Source organism: Lissotriton vulgaris, chromosome 1_1, assembly GCF_964263255.1.
Source record: "Lissotriton vulgaris chromosome 1_1, aLisVul1.2, whole genome shotgun sequence".
Lineage (NCBI taxonomy): Eukaryota > Metazoa > Chordata > Amphibia > Caudata > Salamandridae > Lissotriton > Lissotriton vulgaris.
Genome location: NC_141685.1, coordinates 986,798,627 through 986,818,401, shown reverse-complemented (window position 1 = coordinate 986,818,401; position 19,775 = coordinate 986,798,627). Strand labels below are relative to the sequence as shown.

Here is a 19,775-nt window from a genome sequence, read left to right as displayed (position 1 = left end):
GAATAATTCCTACTATTGCTTTTATTTGTTTAACTCCCCCAAGATGGCCGCACCCGCGAGTCCATCGTTGATGTTTAGCTTTACTCTTAGGTCACGTTACTAACAGCTTGCCCTATCTAAAGCGTTTACCATTTCACTTCCGCGTTTTGGTCGGCGGATCGACATCTAGGAGCTCGGATCACGAACAACGCCTAACCTTACTAACCCGCTAACGTAAGCCATATTTCACTTTATCTTTTTGGGTCACGTTATGTAAGGCACTTCATGTTAACAGGGAATATAATATTCGATTATTTTACCCCGCAGAGCATACCTATTGGAATACCGACCGAACGACTGTAAGTTTGTTTCCTTTACAAGTCTCGCTTGTTTTAGCACGTTTTTTTAGCCACCCCAGTAACATCCCTGCACCCCGTGGTTTTCCTCGGCTTTTGCACGATTGTAAGTGGTTTTGTCACAAGTCCCGGTTGTCCCAGCACGTGTTTTTAGCTACCCTCGTAATACTCCTGCACTCCGTGTTTCTTGCACGAGTTCTCTTTTTATGATCCAGCATACCATATGACACTACTTATATATGATTTCTGGCACCTACCCCACAGTCAAGCACATGTCTATATTAACTATGCATGGCGATGCATGGGCTCTAATGCATCTTTTACACATGAGGTTGTGTGTATATACCTTTTGTTTGATTATCTTCATTTATATCGTCCATACCACTTATCATATCTTCTTCGTTCTTTACAGTACTCCTTGATAAAGGGCACTCCAGCCCGAAATGCATTGGAGTTGGAATTAATTTCATGATTAATGAGACGTTCATCATTACATCAAATGTATTGACATATTGAATACAAAATATGAAACTCAACACTATACATAAACTTGAATAATGTGAACTGACCTGCAGTGGAGTCATTTTTTTTAACCTTAAGGAGTGCCTCATACAGGGATGCATCCGATTGTTTGTATGCACATTTGAACTATAAGCATATGCCTGCCATTCCCAGCATGCTAACTCTCAAGAATCATTGATAGCTTTGAGGTGGTCCCAAAGAAAGAGTGATAGAGATTCAGGGCACTGGGCAATGGATCCATCAGGTGTGCTCACTTTCTCTGTTCAGAGGAAGAGGATTACTCCAGCTCCAAGTGTACCAACAATCCAGGGGTGCTCTATCCCAGCCTCAGGTGTTCTTTCATGGGATCTTTTAGCAGGAGGGCTTTTTGTCAGCCTGTAGTGCCTGCACCGCCGAGAAGGAGTGTGTCAGCCTCAAGTGTTGCAGAGTCCTGTGCTCAACACATTACAGCCAGACCCCTTACTCTGCATGCATCCGAGTATAGCTGAAGCAGCACAAACAGTCTTGCTTCCTGCTTAAAGGGCCAGCCCCACATTCCGGCAGCAACAACTTTCTGCACAGTGCGCCCACTGACACTGTTAGGCAGCCTGCAATTTAGTTGTCTTAAGATTTTGCTTCATCTGATGTGACCTAGAGTTGAAATGTTGCGTTTGTATTGGGTGTGCGGGAATGGAAGTAACCTTTTGCGAAGGCATAATGTGCAGTGTGGTGGTGGCATGAGTGACGGTCGCAGCAGGTCACGTCACCCACCGTGTGGTAGTAGCATTAATGAGAAGCACTGCCCGGCGGCTGCCTAGTACTAGCCACCGCGGGCCATACACAGGCACACTGACTTCACTGTAGGCTCCTATCAAAACCTTACTATGAGAAAGGTTCCTTTGCGGAAATTCAGACCAGGTATTACATCTGACTTTTAATTACATCTGACTTTTAGCAGTGCCAGTTGCAGATGTGGGTGGAGCTAATATAGTAAGTGGGTGGAGCCAGTGGAGGAAGTGGGTGGAGCCAGAGAAAAGTAGGTGTGAACTCTGACAAACTTTTGAGCACCTGCACTTCATATTTTACAAATTAAGCACTGCCTGGAACTTGATACTGGGGCTACATTGGGGCCTTTCCATCATAGGTGGATGGAACATCAATGATGTGGTGAACCCCGTAATAGACTCCACATCACCCTAGGGATCAGGAGGTAGTGCTAGAGGAAAACTGAACGGGATGACTTGGTGACCTGGGACTTTGTGATGCACAGAGAGTGTGTAGCCCCATGATCTGGGGGAAACAACCTTTACAACGCAGTCATTACATTGCACTACCTTTACATAGCAGTCATTACATTGCAACATCCTTTACATAGCATGTTATTACAACGCATCCATCACATTGCATGTCACTACAACGCATGTCATTACAACACATGTGACTACAATGCATACCATTACAACCCATAGTACCCTTACACTATCCAACACTTACCCTACTGTTGCACTCACTGGAGTTAGAATAGTAATTATTACCCCTATACTATCCAACACTTACCTTAAATGTGATGTAATTGTATGCATTGTAATGGTATGCATTGTAAAGGTATATAGCGATGTAATGGAATGCGTCGTAAATGTAGTTTCTGAAAATGCGATGTAATGGCATGCAATGTAAAAGAATGCGTTGTAAAGGATGTTGCAATGTAAAAACTGCGTTGTAAAGGCATGCATTGTAAATGTATGCGTTGTAACATCATACATTCTGATCTGGCTTACACCCACATGTGGGATACACATAAAACATCATTGCACATCAACCTCTTCCTGCTCCCAGCATCTGACCTGACCTGAACATCTGTGTCCCATATCTTATCCTGGGGCATCTCAGACCATGCTCCTGTTACACTCCATATTGGATCCCCGAGCAGGGGAAATCACCTAGTCTGCATGATACTTCATGAACGCTCCCTTTACAAAGTTTCTAACCTAAGAAATGAAACACTGTAGATCAATAAAGATTCAGTCTCCTCCCATGGCATGCTATGGGCCGCCGGGAAGGCCACTCCATGGGACATAATAAGACCCTCAATGAGCGGCAAAGAACAGGAGACAGGGTCAACATATGCCTGGCCTAGAGACTGACATCATAAACCTGGGGCACCTCCACCAGAGGTACTCCTCCGAACAGACAAAATGTGCCTAAATATGGCCAGGGTGTCCCTCCGGCAGTTATCGTTCGATGAGGCATGCCAATGTTGGATGGCCTCGACTAGAAGAGTGTACAAATGGGACGACAAATTGAGTAAATTGCTGTACTGGCGGGTGACGAGAGACACAGCCTCACATATGGTCACATTGGTAGTCAATGCCCGAGAGGCGAGACTGGTTGAAGCAGTAGATATGGCAATGAGGTTCGCAACAAATTACTGCATACTGTATGCGGCTTGCGAGCCTCCCCCTGAGAAGTAGCCCACACCCCTATTGATGACCTTACCTTGCCACACTTGTACCTGACTGACCATCAAGTGTTTGAGCAACCCCTGCACTCGGATGAAATCTGGCAAGTTCTCTGTGACCTGAACACTGGAAAAACGCAGGGTGGGGATGGATACCCGGGGGGTAATATCAAAGGTTTGCGATGCTCCAAATGCCACTGTTTCTTAATATGTAACCACAGACAATTATAAAGGGGGATTTGCTCTCGGAATTGGACTTAGACACTATTGTGGTACTACATAAGCCAAGTCATCCCACGGATTGGTGAGCCGCAAATCAGCCAATATCCCTAACTAACACAGAGCTCAAGATCGATGCTAAAATATTAGACAACAGACTTCTCACACTACTGTCACATTTTGGCGATAGAGTGGGTTCATGCCACACCAGAGTACCAGATAGTGCATTCACAGGGTTCAGATGGAGCTGGCCCACCTGTCAGACCTACGAGGCCCTGCCGTCCAAATGCTGATCGAATTCGGTAAAGCCTTCGACACAGTTGACTAGTCCTTCATCGGGAGTGTACTCATGTATGTAACTGACCTTCAATCTGAGATTTCGACCCTATGTAAAAGTCCTATACTTACAACCAAGGATGCAAGTCTATGCCAATGGTACCCTTGCAGGCCTCTTCCTGATTGGACAAGGTACCCGCCAAGGATGTCCATTATCTCCCCTTCTTTTTGCCCTGGCTGTAGAATTGCTGGCAACATGAGTGAGATGTGATGTCCAGATATGGGGCTTTGATTGGGAGGTGGCGATCGAGGACCATATAGCACACTACATGGATGTAGACCTCCATGGGCCCTCACCTACTTAAAATGCTGATGCTATATGGGGAGGCATCCAGCCTGCAGATCATCTGGACTAAGTACCTCTTAGTACCACTAAAGGGTGACTTTAGCATGGTGGACTGGCAGATACAACTGCCAATCACTTTGGGGTGCATATCGACTTGGAGCCCAGCGTCACTTGGTGCTTAAACCTAGCCCTTCTAATGGCCAAACATTCAGCAACCCTCACCACATAGTCCTGGCTCCCACTGAATATGCTCAGCAGAGTGGCGTTATTTAAAATGTTCATGCTCCCATGCATCCTTTACACAGTTCAGCACTTTCTATTACCAATATCCCGGGGCTGGTTTATAAAATGACCACCAAAATCTGCTTCTTCCTCTAGCCTAATCGCCCGGCCAGAGTGGTGTATGGCAAATATGTTGAGTCCCCATTCAATGGCAGTTTGGGTATGGCGAAGGTTCACCTATAGTACTGGGCCTTGCAACTCCTGATAGTGAATGACTGGCTAAGTGAGGGTTGACAGGGGATGGCATTATGCCTCGAAGTGGCGTGAATCAGTTGAGAAAATACATTCATACTTCATGAATGGCTGATTCCCAAGCTCCTCCCTGACATCACCGGGTGGTCCTTGGGGTTTGCACTCAGCTCTGAAATAGATTGGCTGGGACCGAAAAATTACTCTTGAAACCCCCCTCTGGACAGTTAAATGGTTACACCATGGGTCAAAACCCAAGGGGTTATAGAAATGGGATCTCACCCGGTATTACCAAAGTGTGTGACATTTGACAGGGTTCTCGCCTAAAGAATTTTTATAAACTCCAAGAGGAATACTCTCTGCACAAATCCCAATTCATTTGTTCACTACGTGCACCCCACCCTCACCGCAGACTCCTGAAGACTGCCACTGAATACAGCCCACTACAGGCACATGAACCCCATGGGTAGTGGAGGTATATCCTACATATACAGGTTCATTTCTGTCAGTTTTAAATGCTGAAGTATATTTCTGTGCATTGATCTTTTTATGTGTCCTCTAGTTATCGGAGACTATACGTCCATTGCCTGTAGAGTATTTCCATGCTGTGAACATACACTATTTGTCTCTTACCTGCTCGGATGGCCAGTAGTGATCAATCTCCTTATTGACTTGTCCTGTTTCTTCAGAAGATCGTAACCAGGGGACCGTGGACTTCCTTCTGGGCAAAGACGCTGACTGTCGTACCCTTGGTCGCCCCTGTAAACATGCATACATCTGCTGTCTTTATTTTGTTCAAAACAGACAAAATACAGTGAAACCCTAATTAAATTACACAGCACATACAATAAAATGGATTGTCTAGGTTATGTTTAATATGTGCTAATACCTTTATTTGCTTAAATGTAAGGACTATACAGCATAGGCACTAATATGTCCTTTTTTCAAGGAATAGAATAAAGGTACGCTCCACACATAATAATCACACATTGGAAAATATCCCTAGTTTGAGAATTACTATTAAAAATATAGCTTTTGCAAAGGTATATTTAAAAAAATCTAAATTGGAAAAAATGTATATAGGTGATTTGTTTTTTAAATATAGGCATGTGATTGGCGTTTATTTGTTCAATTCCAGTAAGTTTGGGAGATGGATGCTTGTAAATATTTGTGGTTGTGTTTTGAAGACTGTTCCAGGGATTGAGACTGGATTTCCCCTGTTTGCTGGAGCAATCTTGTAAACTGTGATGCTGCCATCCATATCTGGTTACAGGAGCGAGCAAACTTAGCTTAATAAAACAATGAAATATTCTACGTAAAATCTGTAAAGTAATGATAAGATTTGTCAGTTAAAACTTAAAACAGTAAGAAAGGTACAAAGTCACTGCTTTCACCAAACCTCAACTCCACCCCCAAATTTATCAATAGTCACACTGACCAATGCGTTAGTTTTTGCACCTTCTGACAATGAAATTGTACATTGACCAGGCACTGAAACTGTAGGATGATCTTCTGATGTCGGAACCATGAGCCATTTCACTGACATTGGTGCCTTGAGACAATCGTCTGATAAAGGATACATGAGCATATCCCCTAAGAATAGGCCTGTGATGGGATAATCTGCCATCTTTTGTGTGGCTTGTGCCATTAGAACCAGGAGCCAATCTTTGAAGATCAGAAACATCTGTGACTGATGATCCACGCACATGGGCCAATCTTAAGAATATCATAACTATGAATCAATCTCTTAACATCACAACTATCAGATCTTCTGAAATCAAAACATCAACTGATCTTCTTATATTTGTATTGTGTTCTAGTCTCTGGCATATTATAACCGTGTGAAGATATTCCAAATCCAAAAGCTGACTTTATAATATCAATAGTGTGAGACAATCTTCTAACCATGTCAGAAAAATGAGCAGATTCTCTGACTTTAGAATATTGAGTAGACCCTATGATATTAGTACAAAGAGCAAACTCCTTCAGTCTGAAATAATTATTACTTGTTTGTATGTTGACATACTAAATCAACTGATTTCGGTTTTACTTTGATATTGAGGGCATTCTGTGTTAAAATCAAAAAGAAATCCATTTACTAAAACAGGTTGCTATTAGAAAAGCTATTGGAATTGAAACAATTCTTGAATGTGCTTAATTTTGTCAACTGAAAGATGTACCGGTCTCATTGACCTGTGACTTTCTCTCCCTGCCAATATTGACCACTCAGAGGCATTAGCCTGTCAAGAATAATCTCTAATTACTACAGACCAATCAGCTTTTTCTGTTCTTTTTCTGAAGAAGAACGATATAGGTTGTTTAGTTTTGGCATGAACTATGGACTTAGTATCGAGTTTGCTGCAACAATAACAAGGTGATGAATGGAATGCTTGAATTAATAGCAGTCACTGGCAAACCCTGTCCATCGTTTTTTGCCCATCATGCCACTCTAGACAAATGCCCACCTCATACAAATCAGAATCTACCTTATCTTAATGGGAATAGTCCATCCTAAACTGCCAGGACAACAGGAGGGACAATGGAATTAAGGTGCCTCTCACTGACGAAGCCCAAGTAGGTTGAAACCAGCATGGGCTTGAACTATTCTTCTTGGAGCAGGACCAAAGTTGATTTGCATATGGTTGGTCACTGTTTGAAGGAGCATAGTGGGGAAAAAATATACATTGGATTGTGGTCCTAATAATTACCAGTATTTGAGATTAATTCAGATAATATATCCATCTTTTATTTGATTTTATCCCTGGTTAGATCATGTGATGTGCAATCAACATTGGAAGGACATCCTAAAAACAGGGCATGTAGAAACAAGGGTGGCGGATGATGACCAGCTATCTTCGTTTGCTTACATGAAAACACTCCCAAAGTGTATGCTATTAAAATTGGTGTAGTAACCCTTCAAAAATGTTTTCCAGGGATGGGTGCTGCCGCTCAGGAAAATGTTGGGTGAGGTTGGTATGTCTTCTATTGCCACTTATATGCTTTCACGTTGGTGAACTTGGCAAGAATGTTAGTTCTAGATGATGCTGTCACAAGGAATGGAACCAAGTAAGGGATCTTGTCACATAGATGGGTCATCACAACGTGGAAACTAATGTGGTAACACTTACCTGAGGCATGCTTACACCCCCTTGGGGCAATATCTGAAGGCAGGCTGTTTTTCTGGCACCTTCTTTCTGGAGCAGCTGTGGTAGGTTCTCGGTACTGCTGCGCTTTTGCATCCGATTGTCCCGGATACCAGCCGGCACGCTCTGAGTCCTGTGGATATTTCTCCTGGTCTTAGTGAAGCTCTGGGAGGTGACCAATCCGTGAAAGGTTCTCTCCTCTTCACGGCCTTTGTTTTTCTGGATGCTCATCATGGATATGCTCTTCGTCACCAGGGGGCTATGTTTAGGAAGGTCTCTGGGAGCCAGGAACCCAGGCTTCTCGTTCTCTCCACTGCTGAAACAGAAGAGTTGGAACTCAAGGTGTGATAGAAGGGATAATCTATACAGTTTACAGTATCCATTACCTTCAGGACTGTCTTTAAGAAATAACAAATTACACCAATTGTACAGAGATTCAGAAATATGCAGTGACAAAGCAACTACTGACTCCAACCCCAGTACTTTCCTCAGCAGACCTATCACACCTCAGACCCTTCATTAGGGCGTTCCTGGTCAATAAAGTCACTGAGGCTGAGAGAACTTTGTGAGGTAATGTTTCAGCTGCAGGAATCTCCGTGCAATGGACACAAGCTTGAGTCCCATAGACTGCTTATGCTTTTCTTTCAGCCTTCTGATGACTGATAAAATGTGTACCAAGTCTATTGGGTAATAGTAAATCTGTTAAGCATTTTCGAAGCATATGATGTGTTGGTATCAATATTCTAAAGTGGCAAATGTCCGAACAATAACATTTGTGTCCTGGTTCCCACTTTGTGGCGCATTTAGAATGGGATAAGACAACTTACATAAAAATGCTGTAATAGATTAAAAAAAAGTACCAATGCCTCGGATCAAAAGGCTAAGAAAAGATGTGTCTGCTAGCTCCAGAAAAGAAAATCTGTGAAATTACTGAGTCAATATCTAGAGCTAGTGTCAATTGCAATGCACAACATAAAGTAACTGTCAATACTTCTATTCTGAACTTCCAAGGGAAGTTTTATTATGTCAACATAGAGGAACTATAGTCCCAGATCTAAAGCATGAAACTACACTTGACAAGAAAACTGGATGCAATATATCCCAAATCTGCGTTTCCCAAGCTACTGAGAGCGGGCTAAGGCTGAAGCAACACTTAGGCAGGACCAAGCTCGGTGGTGCATCATCCTAACTTTACGCTGGAATCTCAGGTGATTCCTATCTGACTTGATAAGGATGTGATTGATAAGAGCTTGTCTGTCAACGATAGGATGTTCGATGCAACATGGGAGTTCATTCTTCTGGAGCGGTGGTCCCTTTTCCAATTTGGCATATTTTCCTTCACTCAGTTATACAACGGTAATTGTGCAGTTAACGACATAGGGCTACTACTGATAGAATGTCAACTTAATAATTAAATATTGAGGGAAGAGAAGGAAAAATGTATGTATCGCAAGAATGGAAAAAGGCAATATCACTTGATTGTGTTTAAATGTTATCGCTTACGCATTTGGAAAAAAGAGCATACGAAGAAAGAGGAGAAAAAGATGACATCTCACGTCAAACAGTAAGTTACATGCACATATGTTCATGATCAGTATGAATGTTTGGGGTCATCCATAAAACCTTTGTGGATATATAAGCCAAGCCATTCAAGTACAACTCCTTCTTACTGACCCTGGGACGGTCTGTAGAGACCTTTCTTGATCGCCTGACACCAGGGAAGGGAAAAAAGCTTACTGTGCTATCCAAAAGTCGATTCCAGTAGAAGTTCCAATTGCTCTAAGCCACATACAAATAGGAGCAGAGGGGCAAAGAATGTGACAAGAAAATTAGGGAAATGATGTGTTGCGATCATCGTCTTCTCGCAATTACCTCCTTTAATATATGCTTTAAAAGTAGCTGATATGGCAGTAAAAGGGCCTATTACAAGCTATGGACAGGCCACTAACTTATTCAGGGCTGCCTATTAGGTTTGTCCATGCCCGTTTTCTGGAATTCATGGCATTTTTTTGGCAATAGAGGAGAAGCCCAAGTTTGACATCCTTTGCGCCGTGCTGAGTTCTGCATTCCCGCTGTCATATTTTATGTTCCGTGCTCCAAGAGGTACATGGAACACCCTCCTGGGTGACCACAAGCACAGAGATGTCAGTAGAGTCTCAGTGGCAAGGATGGTCATCCATGAACTGAGCACGACGTCCAACAACGTGCTGTCAGGCAACATAACATATGTATTTGTAAAGCGCACGTTCACCTAGGAGTATCTTGGTGCTGAATAACAGATGTTTACTGTTACCCAAATCAATGGTACTCAATTTTATTTACATCAGAAGGATGAAAGGCTGAGTGGACTCGCTGGGATTTAAACCTGTGATCATGAGGTCGAACACAGGCCCCTGCAGTGGACACATTAGTCCACTAAGCCACCAGACCTGTCAACGCATAGAGTGCTGCTTCCCTTCTGAACAGTGGTGTGCCGGGTGAAAGGGGCGTCCGACACGGACGGCTCGAGTTTTGGGGCGGCATCGAACCCCGCTCTTACATGCGTTTGCCACGAGCGGCAAAGTGTGCAGCTACGCCACTGCTTTTGAATGTGTGAAGTCTCTGGTTTGCTCTTGCACTGCTCCTGAAAGTGCTCTCAGCACAGATTTCAGCTCTGATGTAACACTCAGATTAAATTATTTATATGTGGTGTTGACAGTGAAATAAGAAACTGAAGTTTGCAATAACAGATGTAATTTCTAACTTTTATTTGTAGGTTTGCCCAACATCCAAGTACCATATAAAATAGTCTGGTTTGCACAACGCGGAGAGACACACTTCCGAGAGACATTCATTAGTAATGTGGGTTCTCTAAAAATACTCACAAGATCCTCTCTATATACTTTTTTTAAACATAAGTGCAAGGTGAGCGCATTCAGTCACTAACACTTTCATTCAAAGTAATGAAGGTAATTCATTTGTTCGAAATGTTTTTGTCATTATCTAGAACTTTGGACGTTTTTGCCAGTTGTCGTTTCAGTCAGATAAAATTCTTTGAGCTCAGGGATTTTAAACAGTAAAAATGTAATCATTCTTAAAATTCTCAGAATTCATGGAATGTTGCACAGTTAAAATGTGATGATCCTTAAATCTTTTCCTGAAATGAGGGCTCTTCAACTTTGTGAAATGTTATTACAGGAGTAATGAATGACAAACTAGTGTAATTTACCTGCTTAATCCATTGGGGTTGGTACAGATGCCAGATGGAACTGGGGTCCCTTCCTGGATGGCTTGAAGAATGGTTGGAAGTGGCTCCAGCCGGTCCTTCGTTTGCTGTTGACCAATAGTAATAATACAGTTGTTACCACCTTCACATCGCTAGTTTGTGTATGAAAAGCACCTTCCTCAGTTACAGGTGGAGTCCCACTATAGCAAGAAAAGTGTCAGAGGGAACCCCAAATTCTGTAAGTTGACAGAAGGGGTGTGGAAGAAGTGCCTGAGGTGGAATGGAGTGTGCCCTGACATTGCAGGTTTTCCTTCTCTCAGAACCTTGTCTGAAATCAAAAGTGCATTGCCTTTCTTGCAAGATAGCTTGTACATTTGGAACCTGAAGTTCGCGCCATTTTAAACTGAGGGGATAGGCCTGGAGATTTTTTTGCTAACCCAGGTTTGTTTTTAGGTCTGTCTCGACAGCGCAGGTTCTGCCAAGTGCATTGTTACCCCCTTCCTTAAAATATGCACAGAGTGGGCTATGGCTATGCCCAGACGAGTAATACTCCCAGAGCTACTGTTCCCATTGCAATGCACGAGGGATTGTTTTACATCAGTGCAATCATCAAGTTGTTTGTCACGTTCATGACTTTATCTCCCGTATGCATTCTTTACAAAAACAATCTTTTTTGCTGTTTCCCCTATTGTTGGCAAAGCCGTTAGGATGTGATTAATGGGATAAAAAGCATTTGTGCATGCAACACATTTTTGCGAATGTCTGGGTTTACAGGCGTTGGCACAGTAAAGCCAGACCTAATGCTTGTTAAATGTTTAACGATACAAGTTCATATGTTGGGGCACAGTACAGGACATGTGTGTCGTTACTCTGAACTACCTTCTTGTGGCGAATTACAATTTGTACTTAGATGTTTGCAAATATTGCATGGTTTCCATATGTGTATCAGTGGGATAAAGTATTCCCAATTGGCTGTTGGGGTTGTAGGACATACTAGTCAGGCTTAAAGTCATGCATTACTGAAAAACAAATATATGGAAGAATTACTGACGAGGAGGAAGTATATTATTACTGAAAAAAGATACGATCTTGTGAACATCTTCTAAAGGAATTTATTGCATTACTATGATTTTATGGTTTATAATAGACATAGTAAATAAACTCTTTCTCTGCCTTGTATTTATAACACTATCATGATGTAATAATTTCGCTAGTGTATAAACAAAACAAAAAAACTACTACCAAATTTCAGAAAGATTAACAAAAAGATTTCTAAAAAAACAATAGTGGTTTTGTCCACCTGTATTAATTGATTTAGATTATATACTTACTGAATGTGAACTATGTTATTCTTTAGCTTAGTTAATCAGTCATTCGAAGCACAGAAGGGATGGTTTTATTTAAACACATCCTTTCCATAACTTCACTATAATAAAAATCAACAAAATATTTTTTTCAAAGTGTCGTTATTTAATTTTTTAATTTCATTTAGCAGTATATACATTGCACTGCGATAGCTATTTGTTTTACGGAACAAATAATGTAATGCCTCAGGTCTCCGTTAGAACCGTCAAAAACAATAATTGCACAGCACGGTACGGCACACATTCTGTTCTTGGCACTGCCCCTTCCACTACTGAGGCCAGCAGCTGCCACCCCTGGCGACCCATAAATAATGTCCATGGTCTCTATGTCCTTAGCTCTAGTTGAAGAGCTAGTTTTACAAATTTGATGACTCAGTTCCATGCCTTCTTCCTCTGTGCAGTTAAGTCTGGTACCGTTTTGCAGCCCATGAGTGTGATATGAGAATGTTGTTAATTTCTGAGTGGTGCTAAAGATTTCACTTCATTTCCTTCCACCCAGTGCTTTAAAGGGAAACACAGAACTGCAAGTACTCACTACCTCAGAGTACCTGCCCATTTAAAGCACTACTTCCACCTGAATAATCCTTTAGGGTGGTCATGGTTGTATTTTCACTTACGGCATAGAAGGAAGGTCAGGTTTTTGCATTTATTGAAGTTTCCAACATTTTGGCCCATTTAGTCTGTGTTAAGCACTCTCCAGAAGTTAAGGGCCAGATGCATCAAAGGGTTTTTCCCATTCAGTGCCTCCAAGTCTTTGCACAATCTCCACCCAAAATCTGTTGCTTGGTTGGCCCACATAACTTGTAAAAAATCGGCTCCCTTTGCCTGACACCGAACACACTTAGAGGACTATCTCGTTCAATTTCACTCAGCTTTGCTGGAATCAGATATGTCATGTGAACGTGGTCGTACTGAATTAATTTAAAGACTAGATTACTCACACACCATCTTAACCTCCCTGCACACTGCCAATGATTCTTTATGAGTAAGGTCCTCCCCAAAATATATTTTCCACTTTTCCCTTACCTTTAATGTCTTGGTGGGCCTTTCTGCTCTCACAGCCCTATAAATATTGGACACCAGTTTTCTACACTGTGGCATGCCTAGCATCTTTGTCAACGTCTATGTAGGTTCAGGCGACTCCGGAAATGGGGTCCATATACCTCTGGAGGTACGAGCCACACAGGAATATTTGAAAAACTGACCACTACCAACATCAAAACATTTGTGTATCACAAACATCTTCTTGGGATACAGATCTGCCGATGACAGACAAACTACCCGCTTTCAGCTCTCTGGCACCATATTATGGACAACTTGGCTGAATGGATGAAAGCACAAACAACAGAGGTTTCAATACTGTCCTAACCACTCTTTCCCATATTATATAAGTCTATCTTACTACACAGCCTCTCAATAATAAATTTGGTTGGTATCTGAGACCTTTAATCAACCCTTCTCCAGTTTACGGTTCAGGGTAGCACGTTTATAACGGATTCTCTTGTCTGCTCACATCAATTCCACCAATAACTGATCCAAAGCCTTGAACACTGTTCGTGGGATAAGATGCATAGCTTCCTGAAGTACGTGCAAACAACGCAGCAAAGGAGACATTTTGGCAGAGCTTCGTTGCCATGACTGATAATGGTAGTGTGGTCTAGAATTTAACCGAGGACTGAATGCCAACTATTAACATACCAATATCCAATCTTTGACTGTAGATATCTAAGGTCCGCCTTCACCAATGGATCATCGATCCACAGCACTGAATCAGACAATGGCCGCAAAGTTCACCCAATTGGGGCAGAGTACTCTGCATATAGCAACCCCTTGTGATTAGCAGCCCCTATCTGTATTCTGCAATGTCCAAACCCTTCCGCCCGCAATCTGAAGGCCAGTAGTTCCATTCTTAGCATAAATAGGAGGGGAGGCGGGGGCAGCTCTGTCTTGTGTCCCTCTCTTTTTCAAAAGTTTCTGATATACGTCCAGTGCAAACTCTCCCCTCAGCCCAGGTATACAACAGTTTGATGCGCCAGATATATTTCTGCCTTAAACCTACCGCCACCTACCTTCCACATGCAATCCAAACAGAGTCAAAAGCTTGTTCAATATCTAACAGGAATTCAGTGTACTCCTCCTCAATGCCCACTCTATGAAGAACATGCAACAGTCTATGTAAATTACACAGCGTGTTCTTCTATGAAACAAAGTCGCCACAAATCCGCACGGATCCTCATGGACCAACCCTGAGTGAGTCTACTGGCTAACAATTTGCTAGGGATTTTGGTGTAAACATTCAGTATTGACAGTGGATGGTTTGACAACAGTTCTTTTGGATCACTTCTGGCCTTGGAAGAAGTACTATCTAGACTTCCCTCGTGATTCGATTTCTAATAATTTTTATAGTCACCTGTATCTTTCAAATGTTTACAGGTACTCGAACAGTACTATAGGGATTGCTCTACATGCAGTTGTTTATTTGAGTGTAAGCATGTCAGGACTTTCTTGGGCATTTGACTGAGCAAATGTACTTGTAATGCTTCTTTCCCTGTTGATTTAATAGTCTGTGCCGTCGGTGGTTCTAAGTCTACAACTTGAATAAGGCTACACTAACACAGGGGCCCTAGAATATATGATTATAGTAGTAGACGCAATGGACAGATTCGTTACCTGGTCTAAAGTAATGAATATACTAAACAGGAGAGAGTGCAGGACAGACAGCTGGGTTGCCAAGTCGATATAACCATCGTAGGTGGACATTTGCATTTCGCTCTCCCGACTTGAGATGGTTTGAAGGAACATCTTCATGTTCTCCTCGTTGTGCTCTAGGAATTCATTCATGAAGCCCATGTATGCTTCTTTGTCACCAAACCTGCCAGTAGAGGAAGGGTAGAAAGATTAGCAAGGAAAAAATGACCGCATGAACAAAATATTTTCATTGTGCTTCCACAATTACGATGTCTCGAGGCATGTTCAGGAAACCAACCGAATTCTGAGAGGAACAGGAAATAGACATTCTTGTCTGATGATGTGGGAGGATAGCTTATGGATTGTCCTGAAAAAGAACTCGCTAGGTAAGTAACCTTTACTTCTCGTCCAGAGCATCCTCATCAACAGTCATGAGCACTGAATAGGATAGGAAACTCATCCCAGTATAAAAAGCAGTTAAGACAAGCATTTGCAATGCAATAGGTCTCTCATTAGGAAAGTTTGAGCTATTGTTCTTGTAAATGACAAATGTTTTATTTATGTGTTGTTTTTGAAAATTGCGAATTTAATAGCTTTGTCATTTACAATGCCAAGACTTTTATCTTTTGCAAATGTGACACCTATAGCATTTGTAATGCAACATGTTTTGTATTTATGTGACTTAGATGTATTGATATTACAAATAACAATGGCTTTACATTTTTTAAAATATTTAATACTTAAATAAAAGTTATTGTAATTTATAATGGTAATAGCTTAAACTTTTGTAAATAACTTTTGTGAAGATTATGTTCAGTGTATTTTATTGTGACGAAAATCCAAGAACAGAAGTTGAAATATTAATTTTTTTTTGTGACATTAGTAATAAAGCTTCAAACATTGTGAGAACATATTTGAACCAGTTGTTGTTGAATGGTTGCACAGATTGATACTGTGGTGGCGCTGAGTGATGTTGTGGTGGCGACGAGTGATGCTGTGGCGTTCAGTGATGCTGTGTTAGCACATAGTGATGTTGTGGTGCCCCTGAGTGATGCTGTGGTGCCCCTGAGTTATGCTGTGGTGCCCCTGAGTTATGCTGTGGTGCCCCTGAGTTATGCTGTGGTGGTGCCCATGAGTGATGTGGTGGTGTCCCAGAGTGATGTGGTGGTGTCCCTGAGTGATGTGTGGGGATATCTCTGAGTGCTGTGTGGGGATATCCCTGAGTGATGTGTGTGGTTGTCCATGAGTGATGTGTTGGTGTCCCTGAGTGATGTGTTGGTGTCTGTGAGTGATGTGGTGGTGTCTCAGAGTGATGTGGTGGTGTCCCTGAGTGATGTGTGTTGGTGTCTCTGAGTGCTGTGTGTGGATGTCCCTGAGTGCTGTGCGGGGATATCTCTGAGTGCTGTGTGGGGATATCTCTGAGTGCTGTGTGGGGATATCCCTGAGTGATGTGTGTGGTTGTCCATGAGTGATGTGTTGGTGTCCCTGAGTGATGTGTTGGTGTCTGTGAGTTATGTGGTGGTGTCCCAGAGTGATGTGGTGGTGTCCCAGAGTGATGTGGTGGTGTCCCTGAGTGCTGTGTGGCGATATCCCTGTGTGCTGTGTGGCGATATCCCTGAGTGATGTGTGCGGTTGTCCATGAGTGATGTGGTGGTGTCTGTGAGTGATGTGGTGGTGTCCCAGAGTGATGTGGTGGTGTCCCAGAGTGATGTGGTGGTGTCCCAGAGTGATGTGGTGGTGTCCCTGAGTGATGTGGTGGTGTCCCTGAGTGCTGTGTGGCGATATCCCTGAGTGATGTGTGCGGTTGTCCATGAGTGATGTGTTGGTGTCCCTGAGTGATGTGGTGGTGCCCATGAGTGATGTGGTGGTGCCCCAGAGTGATGCGGTGTTGTCCCTGATTGATGCGGTGTTGTCCCTGATTGGTGTAGTGGTGTCCCTGAGTGGTGCGGTTGTGTCCCTGAGTGGTGTTGTGGTGTCCCTGAGTGGTGTGGTTGTGTCCCTGAGTGATGTGGTTGTGTCCCTGAGTGATGTGGTTGTGTCCCTGAGTGATGTGGTAGTGTCCCTGAGTGCTGTGTGTGGATGTCCCTGAGTGCTGTGCAGGGATATCCCTGAGTGATGTGTGTGGTTGCCCATGAGTGATGTGCTGTTGTCTCTGAGTGATGTGGTGGTGTCCCAGAGTGATGTGGTGGTGTCCCAGAGTGATGTGGTGGTGTCCCTGAGTGGTGTGGTGTTGTGTTTTAGTGATGTGTGGTGGTGCGTCTGAGTGATGTGGTGGTGTCCCGGAGTGATGTGGTGGTGTCCCTGAATGATGTGTGTTGGTGTCCCTGAGTGCTGCGTGTGGATGTCCCTGAGTGCTGTGTGGGGATATCCCTGAGTGATGTGTGTGGTTGTCCATGAGTGATGTGTTGTGTTGGTGTCCCTGAGTATATACTAGTTTCTGATGGTGTGTGTGAATTAGATTTACTGCCTGTGAGCCCGTTATTTATTGTCACGTCATTAATTATTGTTACACTACATGTTTTGGCTATGGTGGTCAGTGTTAGTGCTTTCTATCTTTCCATCAGGGCCATCCTGTAGTCTGCGACATTGGCCCTGTGTTTGTATTCAAGTACCTGAACTTTAGAGCTCGTACCAGAATTGGGGTACAAAGCAATGATGGATATATCCAGGACTTTGTGTCTCGAAAACTGCTACTATTACACTGGGAGTGTGTTTTTTGACAGAACCTGTGTGCACTTCACTTGGTTTCTCTGTGAGCTCGACATTACATTTCGTCAGTGCCTTTGTTTATGCTACACTGGTTGCTTCTATTACTTTCAGGGACGTTGTTAAGTGACATTATCTCTGTGCGTCAGCAGGTTTGCTCAAGCTTGGATTTCACATTCTGGAAAGAGGCGGCTTCTTAGAAAGCAAAACTGGGAACTTGACCTTGAAGCCGTAACCTCGAAGAATCGCAAGGCACGCGCTCCTCCCCTCACGAGGACAGGCCTCGACATGCCGCAGGCGAGGAATGCCGATTCACGTCAGAAGGGTGGATGAGAACACTGAGGTGCACGCTGTGCATTCAGGCAGCCGCCACGGGGCATTACGGTGTGCTCTCAGGGGTGACCGAGGGACAGGCTCTCTGAGAGGCTGCGGGCGGGGGGTGAGGGGGGAGCAACTGCTGTAAAGTAGGTACTAGGGTAAGGGTTGGGGCGGCGTCCGGCGAGGGCGAATATTGGCCAGGCCTAAAAGCTGCATTCCTTCCGGCTCCTGTCTGTGCTGCAACACCACGGCTGATTAAACAGACTCTATGCAATGCATACTATATGCGTTCAATTTCGCTTCTCTCTGCAGACCCACACAACTCCGAAGACTGGCTGACTAGCTAACTGGACAATTGGCATTAAGTGATATGAATATATTTCCTTAAACACTTGAAACTAAAATGTCTTACCAGCAGTCGAAGTGCATTAAAAACCAGCAACACAGAACAGAAACAGAAAGCAGCCCGGGCTGAGTGAGAGGGCGGGGGCTGCCCGCGCATGCGCGCTCCGAGCCCCGGCGCCAAAGCGGAGTGCGGCATCTGAAGTCCCGGGTCCCAGGAGGGGGCCCGGGTGAAGACTAGTGCTGCGGAGGAGACACAGAACACGCCGAAAGAGCCCGGTGAGTGGTGGGGGGGTGGTGGGGGTAGTGTACGCGCGTGTGTCTGTGTGTGTTCGAGTGTGTCTGTGCGTGTGTATGTCTGTGTGCGTGTGGGTCTGTTTAAGGGGGGTGTATGCAGTGTGGGTGTGTGTCTGTGTATGCGTGTGGCTGTGTATGTGCGCATGCGTGAGTGTGGCTATGTGAGTGTTTGCTCACGGGAATATGAGGCACGAGAGGGGCACGGCGCAGTGCGCGCCCACGAGATAAAATCTCCGGCAGGAGAAGTGCGTGTCAGTCTGCTGTCCACATTCCCCCCAGAGTGATAACATAAGTTGTCGAGCCCTAGACAGCAAAAGCTTCGCTTTTGCTTTCGTCTAGGCTCGACCTAAAAACAAAACAGCACCAATCATCACAAAAGCAAATTCCTTTGAGAGACCTGACCTACGTGGCAATGAGCTCTTGAGTAAGAATCTGGACAGTAGTGTCTCAGAAATGTTTGCATGGACCTTTATGTAGTGGCTTTCGATATCTTTGAAACAGGTACATTTCCAGACAGAGCCACTGTAGCAGCTTTCCCTCTAGTTGAATTTACATTAATTAAAATACAAGAAACTATCTGTCTTGAGATGGATTATTATTTGTAGTAGGTAAACCGGTGTTTACACAAGCCTAATTTATAAACAGATGATCAGATTATCTTTCATCCTAAAGCCCTGAATAATGACTCAGACAGAGTGGAATTATCATATGGAATTCCACTCTACCTAATTTTGAGTGGGCCAGTGTTCCTGCTTCCAGTTTCCTGGGTGTTGCAACACCAGAATTGATGTTGGCAGGCGGTAATTCCATCTGGGAAAATCATTGCATAAGGCTTTGGCTGCAGAAGCAGCCAGGCCTTTGCCCCATTTTTATTCTGTCACTGGGGAGCATAAAATGCTCAGCCATGCCAAAATTTGGCTTCCCCTTCTCTCCATTATTTCCCACATCCCCTTCTTTCCAACCACACCAGACGTAGAGACTGCAGTATATATTTACCACCTGCTCTGAGCAGGTTGTAAATGCATGCGCTAAATCCCCAAAGATTAGAAATTGTGTCTGGTTTTACAATTGGTAAATCTGGTCTCTCACTTTAATTTCCCATTCCA

General features: G+C 43.5%; 1 protein-coding gene across 2 annotated transcripts in view; it reads right to left on the bottom strand.

The window, feature by feature from the left end:
- RASAL3 (RAS protein activator like 3) overlaps positions 1–19,775 on the bottom strand; it is a 245,284-nt gene that overhangs the window by 46,600 nt on the left and 178,909 nt on the right. Inside the window, exons 12-15 of one of the 2 annotated variants that reach the window (XM_086960667.1) lie at positions 14,989–15,190; positions 10,958–11,061; positions 7,735–8,062; positions 5,240–5,365 (exon numbers count right to left, since the gene is read on the bottom strand). In XM_086960667.1, the coding sequence (XP_086816793.1) occupies positions 5,240–5,365; positions 7,735–8,062; positions 10,958–11,061; positions 14,989–15,190 (760 nt within the window). Of the gene's footprint in view, positions 1–5,239; positions 5,366–7,734; positions 8,066–10,957; positions 11,062–14,988; positions 15,191–19,775 lie in introns of both variants that reach the window. The other variant, XM_086960658.1, reaches the window with a different exon arrangement.